At 52.4% G+C, this 19,489-nt stretch overlaps 7 protein-coding genes across 7 annotated transcripts; 6 read left to right on the plus strand and 1 right to left on the minus strand.

The window, feature by feature from the left end:
• Nucleotides 1-1,619: 1,619 nt before the first annotated feature.
• On the plus strand, nt 1,620-2,738 carry N7477_001443 (Clr5 domain-containing protein; the record flags this gene model as incomplete). The annotated part of the gene is made up of 2 exons (XM_056963106.1): nt 1,620-1,747; nt 1,802-2,738. 2 exons carry the CDS (start codon nt 1,620-1,622, stop codon nt 2,736-2,738), a joined length of 1,065 nt encoding a protein of 354 aa, XP_056826025.1.
• A 690-nt stretch (nt 2,739-3,428) lies between these two features.
• Nucleotides 3,429-4,551, plus strand: N7477_001444 (NADPH:quinone oxidoreductase family protein; the record flags this gene model as incomplete). The annotated part of the gene is made up of 2 exons (XM_056963107.1): nt 3,429-3,461; nt 3,550-4,551. 2 exons carry the CDS (start codon nt 3,429-3,431, stop codon nt 4,549-4,551), a joined length of 1,035 nt encoding a protein of 344 aa, XP_056826026.1.
• Nucleotides 4,552-5,745: 1,194 nt separating this feature from the next.
• N7477_001445 (M20 family metallopeptidase) lies at nt 5,746-7,020 on the plus strand (the record flags this gene model as incomplete). Its single annotated transcript, XM_056963108.1, has 1 exon — nt 5,746-7,020. One exon carries the CDS (start codon nt 5,746-5,748, stop codon nt 7,018-7,020), a length of 1,275 nt encoding a protein of 424 aa, XP_056826027.1.
• Nucleotides 7,021-7,682: 662 nt separating this feature from the next.
• Nucleotides 7,683-10,240, minus strand: N7477_001446 (uncharacterized protein; the record flags this gene model as incomplete). Its single annotated transcript, XM_056963109.1, has 2 exons — nt 7,683-10,118; nt 10,163-10,240. 2 exons carry the CDS (start codon nt 10,238-10,240, stop codon nt 7,683-7,685), a joined length of 2,514 nt encoding a protein of 837 aa, XP_056826028.1.
• Nucleotides 10,241-10,823: 583 nt separating this feature from the next.
• Nucleotides 10,824-11,768, plus strand: N7477_001447 (SSH4 family protein; the record flags this gene model as incomplete). The annotated part of the gene is made up of 1 exon (XM_056963110.1): nt 10,824-11,768. The coding sequence occupies one exon, from the start codon at nt 10,824-10,826 to the stop codon at nt 11,766-11,768; it is 945 nt and encodes a 314-aa protein (XP_056826029.1).
• Nucleotides 11,769-14,654: 2,886 nt separating this feature from the next.
• Nucleotides 14,655-14,931, plus strand: N7477_001448 (uncharacterized protein; the record flags this gene model as incomplete). The annotated part of the gene is made up of 2 exons (XM_056963111.1): nt 14,655-14,743; nt 14,790-14,931. 2 exons carry the CDS (start codon nt 14,655-14,657, stop codon nt 14,929-14,931), a joined length of 231 nt encoding a protein of 76 aa, XP_056826030.1.
• Nucleotides 14,932-16,994: 2,063 nt separating this feature from the next.
• On the plus strand, nt 16,995-19,000 carry N7477_001449 (glycosyltransferase family 2 protein; the record flags this gene model as incomplete). The annotated part of the gene is made up of 4 exons (XM_056963112.1): nt 16,995-17,032; nt 17,100-17,969; nt 18,272-18,563; nt 18,887-19,000. The coding sequence occupies 4 exons, from the start codon at nt 16,995-16,997 to the stop codon at nt 18,998-19,000; spliced, it is 1,314 nt and encodes a 437-aa protein (XP_056826031.1).
• Nucleotides 19,001-19,489: the final 489 nt, after the last annotated feature.

Genomic DNA, 19,489 nt, shown 5'->3' on the forward strand with positions numbered 1-19,489 from the left:
GGACGTAGAATTCCACCTTTATTCTCGGGACCCAAGAATAAAGCCATCCCAGCGCCTTGGAGACAAGGCAACCCTAATTCTGCCGTCTGCATTGCAGAGATGGAAAGAGCAAAAAAGGCCCGGAAATGGACAATCCTGCATAGTGTGACATCTGCAGTCTTGTTCACCACGAATTCCGGTGATTGGCGGTGGAAAAGGCCCCTGGAGTGGCGACGGGTCCGAGCTTTGGGGGTATTTGCTTTGTTGTACAGTCTCGAGAGGCTCTAAGCTCACTGGGCATTTGGGGTCAGTGGAGATCTTCAACATCCACTATTGAGGACCCGGGAAGATCTTTGGGTGATCCACGACCTGATCGATTGGCGCAACCACGAACTGCTTCTCCACACATCTCGTCACTATTGGCGTCAACTGGAGGGGGTAGGCTTCTGACTAGCCCGCTAGACCTTACCGAGAACATCCTAGGGCCATTCGGTCCAGGGCGACTTTCCGCGGGGCCCAGAAGGGGAAAAATGGACCGGGTCTCCGCGACGTGGGAGACCAAGCCAGATCGAGGTCAGGAGAGGGTTTCCAGGGGCCTGATGCATCCACGGTCCAGCGGAGAGGGAGGGGACTTTCAGAGAATCCCTGTTTCACGGGTGTAGGAGGTTTCGGAGGCCATAAGCGGACATATCTCCACTACCGAAAATGCGGTGTTCTGCACATGTTGGAGATTCCTCGCTGGATGAAGGTTTGAAACGCCCAACGGCTCTGATAGTTCTCTTTTGGGAAGTTGTCCGGTGAGGAAACCCGAGGATCGGCTCTTGGATTCGAACTTACGATGGACCCCGTTCGGCCTGGGGGAAAGCAAAGGCGTGAGGAGAGACACTGGTGGCTTAGTGGCTTATCTGAAGCGGAGCTAGGAATCCACAGGGCTAGCCAAGTCGACAGAATCTGGTCCATCGCATGACCGGAAGGCACTATCCACGTTCGTAGGGTTGGTCCGACCTGAATTGGTGCCATTGTCTCCTAGAGAAGAGGGGAGGGTTTCCGGGTGGAAGGCACGAAGTACGAGAGGCATCATGGACAGGGGCACTTGGAGGAGTTGGATAGATCCATTTCCCACGTCGGTCAGCTTTGGGCAGCAACACCATGCCCGGGAGCAGGTGTCATGTTGAATGATCCGTCCAGTTTCTGTCTTTCTCTGGGCCTCTGGGATTCTTAGACAGAGCTTGGTTCCCACGAACGCCCATGCGCCAAGGGACCAACTGGGGATAGGGAGCCAGTGCTGGCCCGAGAGAGATGTCAATGATCCACAGGATCCTCGACGATCCACGGACCACGTCAAGCATCGTCATGGCCCATCCCGAAAATGATCGACCAGGCCACGGGGAGGCAAAAGCACGGAGCGTTTAGTGACAGACCCAGGTAGGAGATTAGTTGTTTGATTTCTGGGTTAGTTGTTGTGTTAGTTCCAGACTCGTTGAGTCTATCTCGCGCCTCCCCGGACCCTCGGTGTCCACTTTTCCTGGTGGATGTCTACTTAACCGCCTCCATCTCCCCTTACCCCCCCCCCCTGTCGGTTCTTTTTTCGTATCGTGGACTCTTTGTCGACTCGTCTTTTCCCCCTTCACGCACTCAGAATGAAGACTTCCATCTCCTCGGATGTCTGGGAGAAGAAGAAAGCCCTAATTGCCAAATTGTACATGGAAGAGGAATGGCCCCTCAAGCAAGTCATCAAACAGATTCGTTCGGAGGACTTCAATCCCAGGTGAGATGGATCAATCGCCATCTGGCAGCATTCTCCTCCTCTAACCCAATTCAGTGAGACTCAACTGCGAAGCCGCTTAAAGAAATGGCGAGTCACCAAACCTTCTCGCCAGACTCGCAAGAAACCCCAAGGATCGACCTCGGGCGATGAGTCTGAGCGGGAGGTCAAGAGCGTTTCATCTGTCTCTTCTCGCAGCCAAAAGTCTCCCGCTTCCAAGCCGAGATCTGTCTCCCGTTCAGACTGGTCTACGCACCCCGCGTATGCATCATCCGGTGTGCACGCTGTGGACCAGAAATGGAACCTTCCTTTGACTCAGCAGTTGACGCCCACACTACCAGGCGAGCACGTTCTCGTTGCTGACCGACACCTTCACTCATTCTCCGACCACAGCCCAAACACAGCTTCCTTTGAGCAGTCCGGCCACACGTCGCCTGGGCCTGAGGGTCTCATGGCCAGTACTACTGCTGCTGTGACACCGACCTACGCGGCATTCCCTCTTTCTCCTGATTCCTGTTTTCCTAGTCCTGGTTCGTCGACTACACCGGCCTTGGCCCAGTGGCCGCCTCGCTCCGTCTCCGTCGACATGAATCTCAACCCTGCCCTCCACCCGGGCCATTGGTATCACATGCCCTTTGAGCCCATCACTCCGCCATCCGGTGTTCTTCACTCGGCTACACCTGTCTACCGGGACCATGTGCCCATGGTCGCTTCTCATGGGGGTTACTCTCACGAGTTTGCTCCTTATCATGAGACGCATGCTTACCCGGGCTACGACCCCAAGCCCTGGAAGCGGAATGTCTCTCTCCAATACGACTACCACGGAAGACCTGAGCACGAGAGGAAGAGCGTGCCATCTCGTGGTCACCCTCCCACTATGGTGCCCCTGCCTTCGTCCCAGCCGGCTGGGCCGCACACAGCGATGTGTGCACCTCTGATGCCATACATGGGCCAGGATCCGATGGCCCAGAAGCCCCCTGGCGTTGGCTACTAATTGATGCGTGGCTCATGATACCTGATACCTGGTACCTGGTACCTGAAACCGATACCGATACCAATACCTATACCTATACCTATACCTGATACCTGATACCTGATACCTGATACCTGATACCTGATACCTGATACCTGATACCTGATACCTCCTATACTTGATACCTTTATACCCTGTTCTAGTTGTTGGCCCCGTGGAACATGGGCGGCGGTCTGTACCTGGATTTGTGAGCTTTGAGTGTATTACATACTCGGTGTTTGCGCGGCGGATCACACTTGGTTTGATTTGATTTCGTTCTTTGGTTCTTGCTTACTTCTTCTGGTTTTATTCTGGTGATACGGCGTTCGCGGCTTTCGGCCTTTTGATACCTCATACCTCATGTCTCATATCTTAGGTCTCATATCTCATACGCTGTGGAAATTATGTACTTACTGAACAAACGCTCTGTTTTTTTTTTTCCTATGTCGAATAATCCAATCCAATGACAATGGATGATCTGCGCCGTTGCCAAGTCTGTGCTTTACCGACATTGAACCTCGGCTCCCGACGCGGGGAAAAGCTCTAGCTCCCCAAATTCCCCATCGGTCTCCAACTCCATCTTGCCACTCTCTGCCCCGTACCATTGAATCCATTTGAAGCCTGTCCTTGCATTTTTCGAAGAGGATTTTCGATCCTGCACCGATTTCCACCATGCGTGCTGTCCAAATTAGCGAATATGTCAAGGTACGTCCGTTTTTCACCCGTTAAATCCGAGTCTCCGATCTGCATCTGCCTATCTCCAATTCAAAATTAGCTCACACCAGAAGTAAAGGGACCCCTGGATCTCAAGGTGGCCGAAGTCCCGACACCAACTCCCGCTGGGGACAAATACCTGATCGAGATTCACTCGGCCGGGACCAACTTCTTCGACATCTTGCAGATCCAAGGCAAGTACCAACACCAACCCCCTCTCCCGTGGATCGGCGGTGCGGAGTTCGCTGGAACCATTGCGGCCGTGCCAACTGCCTTGAAAAGCCCTCGTTTCAAGGTGGGCGATCGGGTGTTCGGCGCGACTCAGGGTGCCTATGCGACTCACGTGCTTGCGCCAGAGCACACGCTCCTCCCGGTTCCTCAGGGGTGGAGCTTTGAGGATGCAGCAGGATTATTCGTGACCGCGCCTACTTCCTATGGTGGGCTGGTTACCCGCGCCGGGGTTCAGCCGGGTGACTGGGTGCTAGTTCATGCGGCGGCCGGTGGTGTTGGGTTGGCTGCGGTGCAGATCGCCAAGGCCAAGGGCGCGGTGGTGATTGCTACAGCTGGAACGGAGCGCAAACGTGAGATTGCAAAGGAGTTTGGCGCCGACTATGTGATTGATTACACGGATAAGGGTTGGCCGGAGGAGGTGAAGAAGCTGTGTGCGGCGAACCGGACGGGGAATGGTAAGGCCGGAGTCGATATTGTCTACGACCCCGTGGGAATGATTGATGCTAGCTTGAAGTGTGTTGCGTGGAATGCCCGTTTGCTGGTGATTGGGTTTGCCGCTGGTAAGATTGAGAAGGTTGCCTTGAACCGTGTGCTGTTGAAGAATGTGAGTATCGTGGGCTTGCATTGGGGTCAGTATGCCAAGTTCGAGACTCCCACAGTTGGCACTGTCTGGCAGGGCATCTTCGACCTCGTGGCGCAGGGCAAGTTCCGCGGTACTGCGTTCAAGGATGAGAGCTTCGTGGGCCTAGACAGTGTTCCCAAGGCCTTGCAAGCGCTAGGTGGTCGTGAGACTTGGGGTAAGGTCGTTGTGAATGTGGTGGGGAATGAGAAGGCTAAGAGCAAGCTCTGATCTACCATAGATGGGTAATGCACGGGAGGACGATTGAATGTTTTATAATTGCACATTTGCTGCGGAATATAGGGTGTATGCTTGATATGTGGGAATGTAGGTGCGCAAGGAGTCATGCTCTCGTAGTAAGATACGAATTCTTCCGAGGAAGAAACGAGCAAGTGTAACATGAACTATGAAGGCCCTTTTTCTTGCTCTAGCAACTCGAAGCAAGATGAGCCGATTATCCCCTCTGACGAGGTTCTCTCGACTCGCAATCCAGCTCCAGTCGGTCACGGCCACAAGACGTGGCGCTGTGGTGACTGTCCAATGAAGGGTCCGTGAATCGTCCATGAGGACTGGGACAGCTGGATTGAAGAGTTGCGGCGTGGATATTTTGGGGATGGGGATGGGATGATTACGTGGTCGGATAACCGGTCCTGCGTGTAGTCAGTGTAAGCAGAGTATACGTGCATGGAATGCAGCGTATGGCCCAGAATGCATCATTAGATTCTTGCCATCATGAGTTGAAAGCTTGGATGAGATGGGAGGAAGATGGAGAAGATGGAAAATCCAGTTGACGCGGGAAGCCATTCGCTTAGTGATTAGTCATCATATCTAGTCCCCATCCTAACAAAGGGGAACTATATACAACACTTCATCCAGCGAGACTCAAATAAATGGCGATAAAAGAAGGTGACTCTTGTCGGTCCTCAGTAGCAAATTTTCGACTTGCCCATGTAAAAGGGTACCCTAATATATTGCTCAAATAGTGCGTGCTCTCTCGCCATTGCACCAAACCCAACTGCCGTGGGGAAGTGTAATTGCTCACCTAGGTCAATGTATTGAGCGGGAGCGGCAAAATTAATTGCTGACACTACGAGAGAACTTTCTTACTCGTACTTGGGCAGTAGAGGGGTGTGCGATTGTGGGTAACAAAGCCAAATGTCAGATGTAGGTCGTCAACTTTAGGCCCAAGAACCAAGCTATTAAGATCATAAGCGATAGAGATGCATAAGCGCCGCTCGATTGTTGGGAAAATGCAATTGATAGTCCCCCGTATGTGAAGCTGCCATTGTGGGGAGTCTCTTATCGAGGTTTTTTTCCCCTCATCCCCTCGCATTGACCTCGACGTAAACATTGAAGACTTGTGCAACCGCCATTAGTACTGAGCTACTCGGGTTTGCCCGTGTTCATAGCTCCGTGTGCAAAGTTATGAAACCGGGTTATCTTCTTGGCCTCGCGGCCGTGGCGAAATCGGTGCTCGCCTCAGACCAACAACCATTGCGAGCCGCCCGACTTCTCGAGGCTGGTTCGGACCCGGGACTGGATGAGATCATTACTTCCTCGCCTCTTCTCTCGTTCCACAGGGACATAGTGGAGATAGCATCGGTCACGGAGAATGAGAAAGATGTGGGAGACTTCGTCTTGGAGTTCCTTGCCGCGCAGAACTTGACGGTCGAGAAACAAATCGTGTCTCCCGAGACTAAAGAACAAAAGGGAAGATTCAACGTGTATGCCTGTGCTGGGGAGAATAGGTATCCCGAGGTGCTGTTGACCAGCCACATCGATACTGTTCCCCCTTTCATCCCGTACTCTCTGCATTCGCCCCAGAGCGATGGTTCGTCGTTTGACCGACAAAATTTGGTCATTGCTGGCCGTGGGACAGTCGATGCCAAAGCGAGCGTAGCTGCCATTGTTTTTGCAGTTCTGGAAACACTCAGAGACAACCCAGATGCCGCCATTGGACTACTGTTTGATGTTGGCGAGGAAAGGGACGGCGTCGGCATGAAACACTTCTCAAACTCCGACCTAAATCTGGAACCCCCAACATATCGCTCGATCATATTCGGTGAACCGACGGAATCGAGTCTTGTTGCGGGGCATAAAGGGTCCATGAAGTTTACGCTTGTCTCACGAGGCAAAGCGGCACATTCGGGTTACCCCTGGTTAGGGGCAAGTGCAATTTCCACCATGCTTCCTGTTCTCTCTCACCTTGACTCGTTGCCCAATGTTTTACCCCAAGATGGTGGGCTTCCTCGAAGTGAGCGGCTGGGTCAGTCCACTCTAAATATCGGTCAAATCTCTGGTGGCGTGGCAGCCAATGTGATTCCTGCATATGCCGAAGCGACTATATCGGTTCGGATTGCGGAGGGTAGCCCGGAGGACATCAAGGACATCGTACGCAAAGCACTGAGTAGGATGTCCGGAGGCGTGCAAGACATTGATTTGGACTTTGGGAATCCAACGACTGGCACTGGACCTCAGTATTTCGATGTCGATGTGGATGGATTTGATGTGATTACTGTAAACTACGGAACCGATGCTGCTTCGCTACACATTCACGACCAGTGCTCTCAGAAGGTTCGGCGCTATCTTTATGGACCTGGAAGTATTCATGTTGCCCATGCAGATAACGAGGCCATCACAGTTGGCGAACTGGAAGAGGCGGTGCAAGGATACAAGAGACTGATCTCGGCGTCTCTTTAATGGGCACCGGTTTCAAATAGGCATACCAGAGGAGAGCGGTACTGAAGAGAAAGGCACTGAAGAGAAGTTCGATTATTTCACGACTGGGACCGACAAAGATGAAGCCGTGCTTGATTGAAAGTAAGCTCAGAGGGCACTGTAAATCATGACAATTTCGATCCCGACGTGGATGAAACCCGTTTCGCGCTGCTTGAAAAGTAGGACAGTAACGATGAATCTGGAGACGGGACCGATGGGATCCGTCCCAGCTTCCCAAGCTTCATCGCGTCTATATTGTGTGGTGGCGCTCAGTCGCTCGTCCCCATCGAATACAGCCCCAGTGAACACAGACACGGCCGAGATGAGGCCGGGAACTGGCGCTCTAGGGGCGGGTGAATGAAGCTCATATGGCTTGTTGGAATACGATCAGGATAGGATAGCACAACATGGAGGTGTCAAATGGTAGCTCATGGCGTTCATATTATTATCTAATTTGTGAGAGGGATCTAGCTCGCAATTACAATGTAGAAGGAAAACAACGAATACGTCGTCAAGAATTACCACCCTGAACAATGTCATAAGCCTGAGATAGAATAGAGAAGAATAAACGAAGAGAGACTGAGAAAAGGAAGCATTTGCTCTGAGTATCATTATGATTACTTCCTAGAACTCGTACACTTTGCTTAATGATGTCTCTCACCCATCTTAACGAGTGTAGTCCATCCCTGGCAGCAGATCTTCTTCATATTATGTCCACACCAACAGCATGAGGGAGGTGGCAAGGGACTTCCAGTTGCTGTCTGAGTCTCGCGACTTGACTGCTTATCTTTGTTCTTATGCTTTCCCTCGACAGCTAACAGTTGTCGGAAGTTAGATTGATTTGAAGACAGAAGCGAATGTCTCAGAGAGACTTTACGACCGCCTGAGTTCCGGCGAGAGAACGTTCGTGACGGGACGGACCCAGAGGACTGTCCTTCAGAGCCTACGAGTCTGGCGTATACCACCGATGGCATGTCGTGCCAGTACTTGCAATGGCAGCAAATGACAAACAATTTGGCAATAGGTTGCTCTGCTGCCGCCTTCATCGTCGGTGCCGATACCTCCTGTACCACGGTGGATGAAATTGCCCGAGGGATCTCGTTCTGTAAGATGATTTCACAAGAAAGCGGCTTCTGCACGATGGGGGCCTCTTTATTAGGTATATCATTTTGTTGGGCCTTGGCTCTATCCTCCTTGACAAGGGCTTTAGTAACGTCTAGTACTTCTTCATCGGCTGTATCATAGCTTGCTTGTGACGAGCTCTGCGATGGTGTCCGGTTGAGTGATGGGTTTCTGCATCTCAGGCCGGATTTGATTGCAGGAGAATCTTCAGGGTCACATTGGTCCGGTGCACTGAACTCGGATATGGCGGCCGGTGCATCTGCCGCGACTTCCGATCCTTTCTGGCTCTCGGAATTTGACCACGGTGGAGGGCTGTGACCGAGAGAAGCAATCCTGCCTGCATGCTTGATTGGAAGAAGGGGTCCATCATTCCTGGTTCGCTTGGCTTCACCGGGGACTTCTGCTGGCATTGTACCAGAAAATGCTGTTGACTGGCCTGGGCGCCAGTTCTCCTGTCGGCGGCTGTGCAAATTTGACGATGCCGGCTCTTGAAGTGACTGTCGACGGCTATCTCTAGGATGGCTCAGTGCATTTGCTGATGTAGGCTCAGAAGCTGTCTTTTGACCTCTTGGCGTATCATGCTGTTGTGATGCTTGGATCCGCAATGGCAATGGAATGATAGATGGGTCTGGACTCTGAGCAATCGAGCCTCTTACGATCCCACTGTTCTCCTTTGGCTCGGGGTCTTTGGATGTGAATGGGTTCGACGAGAGGTGCGAGGACTTGAACGAGCTTGAGTTTGCTTGCAGGCCAGCAGGTGCTCCGTCCTTCTTGAAATGTTTGTTTTTCGTGATTGCCGGCATTGAAACGGAGGCCCCAAATGTCTTATAGGAGCGTTGGATGTGTCCCGATGGCGCGAGATCATGGAGCTGGCGTGCCGTAGTGACCCTGGTAGACATGGCATCAGGGACCTTGGGGTAGATTTTACGATGCTCCCGGTCTTTTGCCGAGACACCAGTAGGACGCGCTGATGTATGGGCATGCGGGTTAGAAGCAGAGAAAGACCGGGTCCCAATGGACTTGCCGTCATGTCGCAGAGTCGCAGTAAATAGTTCGCGGTCAAGATCGGTCGAAAGATTTGCTTCGCGGACAAGCCTGTCAGTTGCGGGCAGACCATTGAGCTCTGCTTTGTGGACGGAACCTCTAGTATTGTCAAAGTCATGAGCTCCATTATTTCTCTGCCAGGCTTCGGCCATTCTCCAATTTTCCCTCAGGTCGTCAGATTTGGGAGCTTGATGAAGAGAGTGGAGGGCACGAGCCGTGCCTTCAAGTTGATGAGATGGAACCAGAGTAGTTCCATGGCGAGTAGCCAACTCTCTCGATACAGCGGTACCGAAACGTTCTGGAAGTGCCAATGGTAATGTAGGTGGGGTTTCACTTGATTGACGACGCGACTCGGAATCTTTAGAACGCGATCGAGAAGATCGTCTTGATCTCGAAAATATACCAGAAAAGACACTTGAAGACCTTCCTCTTTTTCCTTCTCTATCGGTACTGGGCCACCGAATTGCAGTGCTATCCAGCGGCTGCTTCTTGGTCAAGCGGTTGGAGGATCGCTCGCAAATGCCCTGGTCATGTCGGGCCTGAGCTTCTTCTAGTCTCTGATAGCGTTTTTGAAGCTCTATCCTTTCCGCTTCGAGTCTCTTAGTAGCGCGTCTTTCATGACGCACAGTTTCCCTTGCTGGAGAAGTGAGAATCTCTTGCGGAGTTGGGTTTTGAACGCCGGAAGTCTGCGGTGGTATGGTTTCCACGGTCATCACAGGTTGAAACGGAGGGGTTGATTGAGAAGTGCCCGTAGACGGCAGTCCAGAGTTTTGAGAATAAGTAACTGAGCTAGGTCTAGTTTCATCCGGGCCCAATTGCCCGAGTGCCTGACTGGACGCCTGTGACTTCTTGTGCTCATTTTTCAGTTGAGCGAGCGCATCAGAGAATTCATGGTCGTGGGTTCTTCGACGTTTCTGGGCCGTCAGTATGGGCGCTGACAGCGTGGAGTGAAACATACATCTGAGCGATCGACCGTAAAGATTCGCTGGATTTGCTCCGAGATGGAGGATCGACGTTGGTGGGTCGGATCGGCCATAGGTGGGAAACATGAAGAGAAAACAAAAGATAAAACAGAAGAAGGATGAATGAGAGGGATCGAACAAGTTCAAAAATCGCCACGGTGCATTTTGCATTTTACGTTTGGACTTTGCACAACTGAGACCTGCAGCCCAACTATTCTTAGCCCGCGTTACCCTCTGTGACTCCTCCGATTCTTATCTCGCATCCAAATATGTAAGGATAGCGTCCGATGTCACTTCTTTCGCTCCTTTTCCAAATGCACGATCGAGCCCAACGCCGGAACCTTCAGCAGGCCTTTGGTTGGACTCAAAATCCACTCCATTCGCACCAATATGCTGGCATGCGCGAGAAGAAAGGCCGAGGAACAAGCTTAAAAGTCTATTTCGAGTGTAAAATCAAGTGTCGAATGTCAAATGCCAGGTTCTAAACATTCAAGGCACCAAAACTATGGACAAACCCCAGAAAGACGAAGACAATGCAAATCCACGGAACTCACTCGGCACAGCCCCGCTTGGCACCGTGGATTTGAATGCGGACACGACAACCTTATACGATTCTCATTCTGACTTGCACTCGGAACCAACACCCACCTAGTCACTATGGTGGAACCCCCGCCCCCAAGCTACGAGGCATCGCAGTCATCTGCACGCTTTCCGGACAGGCAGCAGGAAGGCCCCCCTCCATATCACAACTGGCAGGAGGCGGTTCCAGATACATCGACCTTCCCTCCGCCGCCCATCTCGGGCTATTATTGCTCTGGCACAGGGAATGCATCGGAAGACGACGCACAACGCGCTCACGACTTCTGCGACAACACGCCGCTCTGGCTTCCGGAGAGGCCCTCGCCACCTGTGTATGCCTCTGTTTGTGAGCATGATATCCGACCTGTGCTGCAGAGAGAGTTCATCGGGGCGCTCTCTTTGTCGGGCCGTGGTCTGTGGCAGGGACGCACGGTCGATCGGAATGGAGACTGCTTGGTCATGAGCCATTTGCCTCTTTACTTCGCTGCTGAGGATTCCCCTTTTATCAGAGAAAAGCGCAAGATGATATATTTTGAGATGAAGCTCCTTGGCCTTCGTGCAGGCCCCGGGTCGGGCTCCGACTCCAGCGGCTTTTCTATCGGTTTCGTGGCGGGGCCATATCCTTCCTGGCGGTCACCTGGCTGGGAGAGAGGCAGCTTAGGCGTCTTCTCTGACGACGGATGCCGCTTTGTGAATGACTCATGGGGTGGTCGTGATTTTACGAGCCCAATCAACGTGGGGGAGACTGTTGGGATAGGAATATTGTTCACGCTTCCGGAGGACCCGCTTGCTATGGCGGATGCGCTAATTGAGGACCGGAAGAAGTGTAAAGTGGAGGTTTTTTTCACCCGCAACGGTCGGCGAGCAGGAGGGTGGGACCTGCACGAGGAGACGGATGAGGACTCCGGTAGTATAGAGGGATTGGAGGGGGACTTTGACTTGTATGGGGCCATCGGGCTGTTTGGTGGCGTCGATTTCGAGGCATACTTCGACCCTGCGGCTTGGCTATGGAAGTCTGACTGATAGATCACAATCGATGCATCCCTGCCAAGTCCAGTAAGGGACCGCGAAAAGGCTGTAGGGCTGAGATTGGCTTTATGTGACAGGCATTGCTTGCACTGCCTTTTAATGTCGAAATGATATGTTCAATATGATATCCATACTCTGCGCCGGACGGGCCTCTTCATTAAGCGCTGGGTGCACCAAGATAGTGTCAATGGCCCGAACTAGACCCAACTGCGAGATGGTACTATAGCGGAGTCGGGATATAGCTTACAAGGGTACATCCGCGAAGGGGCCTATTCGGACGACCCGCCGAGGGCCAACATACGCACATGCGGGCATCTTCATCGTACCATCGTGCATGGTTCTAGAAAGTCATCGGCCGCACACTTCCAAAACTTGACCTGGTAGAGGCGCGCATTAGCGGCTCGGGGGGAAGCAGCGGTTGCAGCTCCGTCATGCAATACAGTTGTTGGTTTGAGCGATGAGCAGGGGCATTCTATTCGCGCCCCCCCCCAGACTGGACGCCCCATTCATTAAACTGCATGAACAGCTGAAAGGAATATTGACGTCACGGACGCGGCTAGGATTGTCTTGCCTCGTGTCAGAGCCCTCGTGGACGTCCGCGATGGTCATCGCGAGATTTGTCTTGTGTAGCCTTGTCAATACGAGGGATCATTGACTAGGTTTGCGTCGTCAAAAGTATGGTAGCGAAGGCAAGTGCAACGGTTCTACGGTCGACCACACCTGTACTAGTAGATCCGCATTCTCAAAGCAGCCTCATGCTTTGCGTTCCATTGTATCGGATAAGCGGCCTGAGCATGGAGCTGGGTCAATCCGGGAAGCGCCATGACCGCATATCAGATGCATGAATCGCGCACTGACAGAAACGGTATCTGGTCGCGCCGAGTACATGGGCGTGTTCTTTGTTCTTTCGATGACTCTGCTTGCAGATGCCATGAGATTCAATTGGAAAGGTTTGGGGTGGTCAATGAAGGCAATTGAAGTATTCTCAAATCTAGTCTGCCCACAAGCCTCATGCCAATACAAGAAACGACAAGCGTGATTCAGAATTACGACACGTGTCCAGCCATTTGCATCTGTCGCTTTTACCCCGAGGAGATACATGTTGCGCAATAAGATCACCGGGTGCTCTCTTCTCGTTAGCATAAAGATTCGTGTCCACAACGAGGTCGCTGACATGTGGAGAAGTACGCCCTCGAGTGGAATTTAGCTAAACCGAAGAGAGTGGATCGTCCTATATCTTCATTACCGGGAGAAGTTAGCCTTAGTGAGGACGCTGGTGGGGACCGAAGTCGGTAATTAACCCGAGACTATCCTGAGATGGTTGCAGTAAATTGCAGCCGTGCTGCAGCTAGGGAAAGAGAATAACGGGACCCGCGGGGGTTACCAGCCAAAAGACGGGGGGGCCAAGGTCGCATCAAGGCCGGTCTGCACACGGAAAGACTCCTGAGCCGCCGGAGAACGGATGGGATCTCACCCGGGACAGAGCGCGCGGATGAGGTCCCCTGCAGCTGTTGCAGGTGGAGGCTGGCCGTTAGCACAAGATCTTGACCATCGTGGAAAAGGAAGTAATGCTGACATGGACACTGACCACGTCGACAGAGTGTCGACTATGGTATTGTGGACTGGTGGATCCGGGAGGGGTGGAGTTGCGAAGTCAAACAGACATGCCACTTTGGAAACTAATGGGGCATCAGAACGAGCACGGTTCAAGTCTTCTCGCTTGATCCACTGTTACGCTCGCGCTTGTAATATACTACTACAGTACTAGCTCCACCAGACGATCTGGATGGCGTTCCCATTCTTGTAACTCCAGCCGCCCTCTTATCCAGAACGGGAAACAGGACAGAAGTGAGTTTCGAGAGAGGGGCGTCTGCAAATGGACGTGCTGCGAGGCTTTGGTCATGCGATTCGTTGGAAAAGGTATGCCGACGGCTGACGGTGGCTAATCGGTTCGTCGGCGCCAAAATGTCCATACAGTAGGGTCAACATGGAACAAGAGGGGGAGACTGATCGACCTATGCATGTCATCGCTCTCATCCGGGCCCTCCCCGTGTCCTGTCGACGGGCGATGAGGGTGGATTACTGTGTGCAATGCTGTCTGTTGCCCCTTGGCGTTGCAGCTTTCCGCCTTCCCACCTTTTCCACGGTCTCATCCAGCCTCCCCCTTTTCTGCCCCGGTCGAGTGTCTTTGCTAAGGCCCAGCATGGAGCCGGTCGCTCCCGGGGTTTGGGTGGGCTCGGAGCTATCAGTGTGGAGTTTTACTGGGCAGAGACTGGGTCGGGGAGTCCGTGCAGCCGAGATACGCGTCTGTTTCACTCCAGGATGTGATGGTCTATGGGCGAATCGGCCTTTGACCCCATCCCTGTCAGCCTTGGTCGTTCGATCCGGCCGAGGATCGAACTGCAGAAGCCGCAAAGTGGCCAACTAGGGAACGGGCAACCTCTCCACCCCGGGATATGCACGTCTCATATGTACCTTTAGAGATGCTTCGTACTGTACATGAGGATTACCAGGAGGGGTCGCCACATAATGCAACTGGCCTGTGCAGGCGTCTTAGCGACATGCAAAGGACGACAAAGATACCAGATTGCGTAGACCGCGGTGGAAGTTTCAGGCGACTTTCCACCTTTTCGTGTTCGGGCTGTGCAGATGTCTGATCTCTGTGACATACTTTCAGCCGGTCGACCTTGGAGATAATTGATCTTCCACTTTAGGCCGGCTGCAGATTGAACGGGCCCCGCTGGGCCTGGCGGATTCCGATGTCAGCACGAGCTCCCCGTACAATTAGACGCCAAAGACGGCGCGAGGCGGTTGTGAGCCAGAAAGGCAGGAGTCTAGTAGTCTGTTGGTAGCCCCTACATAAATCATTACAGGGACGCTATGCCTACTAGTTTCCTGCGGTTCGACATGTTTGGTGTTGTCGAGAATGTCTTCGGTGTTCAGAGGGAGCAGATTGCATCAGCCGTATTGTATATGACACTCCATACTTTCGCTGAACCAAGGTTTTCTCGTCAGCATGGGCAAGCTAGCATCTCAGAAGCAGCTCTCTCACGGGCCGACACAATTCAATAGTCCGCGCCGAAAGGCTGTTGCGCCCACCAACTGGGCCGCCTTCAAACCGGTTGTGGGCAAATATGCGAAGATAGCCGCATGCTGATTCGATTTGCCTTCTCTGACCATTTCCAGAGTTCGAGCTCGAACTGTATGGCCCCATGTATACTTTTCTCTTTTCATCGCCTACTTAGGTAAGTTCATCAAATCTTCATTCCTTTTCCACTTCAGGCGGAGTCCTGCCGGATTTCCTATTCCCTGTCGTGTTCGCTTTGCGGGCCCCACCCAAGCTACGAAACGCACCAAGGGGCCCCGAAAACAACATCTGATTCACATTGGTGGTCGCCCGTGTCGCGATCGCCGCTAGGATTCCCTATCCAGCACGGTCCTTTAAACGTCTAACCCTCTCCGACTGAGTGGGACTTGGTCACGGCGTGGTTTGATTTCCCTCGCTGCACGTTAAAATTAAGGAACCCATCCTGTACCACAAGGCGTGCGAATCACGGGCGATCGATATTCATTGATTGGCGACCTGGGGCTGAAAAAGGTCCGGCGAGGGAAATGTCCATGGCGCTAGCCAACAGCGAGCCCACCACGGCGCTAGCCATGTGTCCACGATGGTCTGGGTTTGCCGATGATTTGATTTCTTCCACAAATCACTACTAGCGAGATAATAGATTCCCATCTTTTCTCTTATTTTTTTTCCCCCCTTCACTAACCCTGCGTATGCACGTATATACCGGGTAATAGAATAATCGATAGAAAGTGGTGAGGTTGAATTTTTGGCTTGAACACAATGCTTGAGTGACCGGGTAAATCAAATCAACAATCAATGTCGATCACCAGCCAACCGTGCAGCTACATACAGTAAAAAAGGTATCCCGGCCATGGGCTGGGCACCAATGAAGGAGCAGTGGCTCCATCCGAAAGCAACCGTCCGGACAAAGGAGGGGGGGGGGGGAGTTAGACGACAATGGAGGAATCTCGCGTGCAGGATCGGATATGTTCTCGCTAGCCCCCATTTGTCTATTTTTATTCGATTCGACCTTCCTGCCGCTCTGCATGCCACGGCGAGGCTAAAGTGACTCGAGTTGATCGAAGCAGTGTACCTGCGACAAGTACAAAGACAGATTAAGGCCAATGATCTGAGGATGGTTGCCTGAGAGAATGGGGATTTCGTCAAGTCACGCGTGGTATAAACCTATCAGGGTGGGAGAATGTTAGATGGACGGCTCTACGGTTCCAAACGGCGAAGAATGGACACGCGCTACGGGACCCAGCGGATTGCCTGATGTTTGATTTTGATTTTTGATTTTTGATTTTTCATTTTCCATTTTATTTTTGTTCTTTGGCATCCATGGATCGCAATGGAGGGCCGCATTGTCTATACATCGGGATGTAGAGACGGTATGTTGTGTTCGCGCACACGGTAGGGTAAGTTTTGGCCGTGGAATGGCGCATGATCGAAAACCTCGAGTCGGAGCAAAGACCCAAAGCACCAAGAGCAGTCAAGAGCATGAAACCCCCCCCCCCGGGTAATCTTACGTATCTTACAGAACAGTGTGTACCTTACCCAAGTCCACTCCATGTCACGGCGCCTGCATGGGCCGCCGCCAATCCTTCTCCACTCCCAGATGCCTCCATCTAGATCCAGGGTCTCTGACGCACGAGGCAAAACTACACCTGCAGCACCCTCAAAACGATCACGGAGACTGGGGCACTTTGAGTATTTTCTTTTTTTATTGTTTATTAGCTTGGTACTTTTATTTTGGATTTTTTCCACATTTTTTTTTCTTACGAGCAATTGTTCGCGCGAATTAGTATCAGGATTGCCATCGTAGGCATGTGCTCTCCCTACAAATTAATCTACCTTCCACTTCCTCCAAGTACCTATTCTCTCCTCCCTTTCGATTTCCTTCCCCTTCTTCCCTTTTTTATCCTGGGCTGGTTGAGGAAGCTGTGTCTTCCCCGACATTCGTTTTGCTTCCTCGCTCTTTACTGCCAGCCCATTCTCAGCGCCAGCTTCGCTGATTCAAGTGTCAACACCCTTCTAGCTCGAGGAGGTTTGTGTCTTGAATCAAACACGGGAGACCCTTGCTCACGTTTCTTGTGTTCGAGTATAGATTGAATTGGAATTCTCCCGAGGTCGGGCATTCAGAACCCCAGAAAATGGCATTTCCTTTCCTGCGAGCCTTCGTCGCGCTATTGTCAGTTCACTCGATCGGTGATGCGATTGCACCCCCCCTCCCCCTAACCCCGCTAACTCCCGAGCAGCTGCTATCGCTACTTCCGCCTCGTCGTGAACTTGATCTCCTTCTGGTCGTTCCGGCCGATAACACCCCCGGAAAATCCGAAGCTGACCAGTCAAGATGTCACGGTAATCATTCCCACGCTTGAGGGATGTGGCGAGGAATTGGTGGAGACGATTCGTTCTATTCTAGAGAACCAACCTTACGAGATTCTTTTGGTGACTATTGAGGCCAATCGGAAAAGGGCCGAAAGAATGTTGAATCTGATGCCGGCGTCCAAATCGAGAATTCGTCTGTTCACGGTCACGCATCCCAACAAGCGCCGCCAGATGACCAGAGCAATTCCCGAAGTTCGAACTGCCATTACGCTTCTCGCCGACGACGACGTCAGCTGGCCTTCTACTGTCCTGCCATGGATTTTGGCCCCCTTTGAAAAGGACGATCGGTATGGAGGCGTGGTGACCTGCCAACGATTGCGCCGCGCTGTCGCGCCGACCCTCTCACAGCGCATCTGGGGCTATCTGGGCGCTCTCTATCTCGAGCGACGCAACTTTGACTGCGGGGCTACGACCAATCTGGACGGCGGCCTGCCATGCATGTCCGGGCGCACGGTGGCCTATCGGACCAAGATTCTCCAGGACGAGGGCTTCACCTACGCCTTCACCAACGAGGAATGGTGGTGGGGAAAGTATCAACTCAACGCGGACGACGACAATTTCATCACTCGCTGGATGGTCTCGCATGGCTGGGAAACTTACATGCAGTACCACCCCGAGGCGGAGGTGCTCACCACTCTGGAGGATAATCCCCGATTCCTGAAGCAATGCGCACGCTGGTCTCGAAGTAACTGGCGGAGTAATCTCACTAGTATGTTCCACGAGAAGCACATCTGGTAGTAAGTGAAACCCTCCCCTTTTCTCATGTTGAGCCACCCTCGTTTCCCCCGATCGGTCCACTTGGCCCCTCCGAGTCTACCAGGCCGACTAGCCGTCCTCCCCGAGCATGACGAGAGTCCAAATATGCGGTCTCGTCCGGCTGGCTCGCCTGGAGCAAGCAGGGCCCGAAAGGGACGTCCTAGTGTGACCTGAGACTTTGTGGGTAATTTCTGGGTGAGGAAGTGAAGAGCGCTGCAATATGCACAGAAGTTGCCTTGTTTTTCAGCCGCAGCTAACCCATATTTTTCCGTCTGGCTTCTAGTCGTCAGCCCTGGAGCGCTTATGCCGTACACTTGACCACTTTGTCGCCTCCCGCCCTGTTGGGCGACCTGCTGCTGGTTTGGCTGTGCCACAAAGCGACCGTTCCGTGGGGTGATGTCCTGCACGATCGAGCCATGACCTCGCTGTATTTGTGGATTTTCAGCAGCAAGTGGATCAAGTTACTAGGTCACTACATTCGCTATCCGGTTGACGTTTTCCTGATGCCCGTGTCGATTCTTTTCGGCTATTTCCACGGGGCAATCAAGATGTACGCCGTGATGACACTGAATGTGGTAAGTTGTATCGTATTTTTTCTGTTTGTTTTTTTTTTTATCATCTCACCATTTTCCACTTTTCGCATAATTTTCACTGGCCTGGCCGGGTGTGGGCTGCCCAAGCGTCGGCCTCGCCCTCTCTCCCCCCCTATGACACGCTAGTATCACGACGCTTTGATCACGACTCCTCCTTCCTGCATCTTATCCACTGTACTTCCCGCCCGAGCCATTTTTCTGACTCGTCGCTGTGATTTGCCTGATGTGGTTTCCGATACCCATTTCAAATTGATATGCATTTGCTCCTCCTGGAACCTTCCTCAGCTGACCCTTTTCGCTTCCAGACAACTTGGGGCAGCCGTGATGGCGCTGATGATTACGATGCGGAGCGTATGAAGAAACGCACCGATGCCGATCGCATAAAACAGCCTTACTACCCCAGCTACCTGACCAAGTAGAAAAGCTACTTGTGAGACGAATTTTCCGGAGACCGCTCCTCGACTTTTGCAGACATTGGCATGTGCTCTGCAAAAGGCGGGGATCACAGACCACAGGCCAGCAGACTCGGCCGGAGAATTGGAGAGTTTGGACTCAACAAGTAGTGCTGGTGATAACCCAGCCTTCTTGCTCCCTCTTACGATGAAATGCCGTAACGACCCTATTTATCAACCCATGTCCGACCTGAAGTGTTACCTTGTGTTTCGATGCCACTTCTAGATGCGTCCAGCGCTTGATTCAAATCCTTTTTTCTTGATTTCGTTTTTTGGCCCATGGCTTGACTTTGCAATTCGTGCCGCCATGCCATGGCCTGCCTCGGGGAGAGTCCGACAGAATCAACTTGGCAGTATCTCAACTACCAGGAAGACCTCGTTTCCCGTGTCAGACCCTGAGAATCTCGACAGAACTGATGCGTGTCGTCACAACGGCAGTACCAGCACCTCATATCT

This window comes from Penicillium maclennaniae, assembly GCF_028827695.1.
Source record: "Penicillium maclennaniae strain IBT 15551 chromosome Unknown utg000002l:1.0-2354659.0:1.0-2356205.0, whole genome shotgun sequence".
Classification (NCBI taxonomy): Eukaryota; Fungi; Ascomycota; class Eurotiomycetes; order Eurotiales; family Aspergillaceae; genus Penicillium; species Penicillium maclennaniae.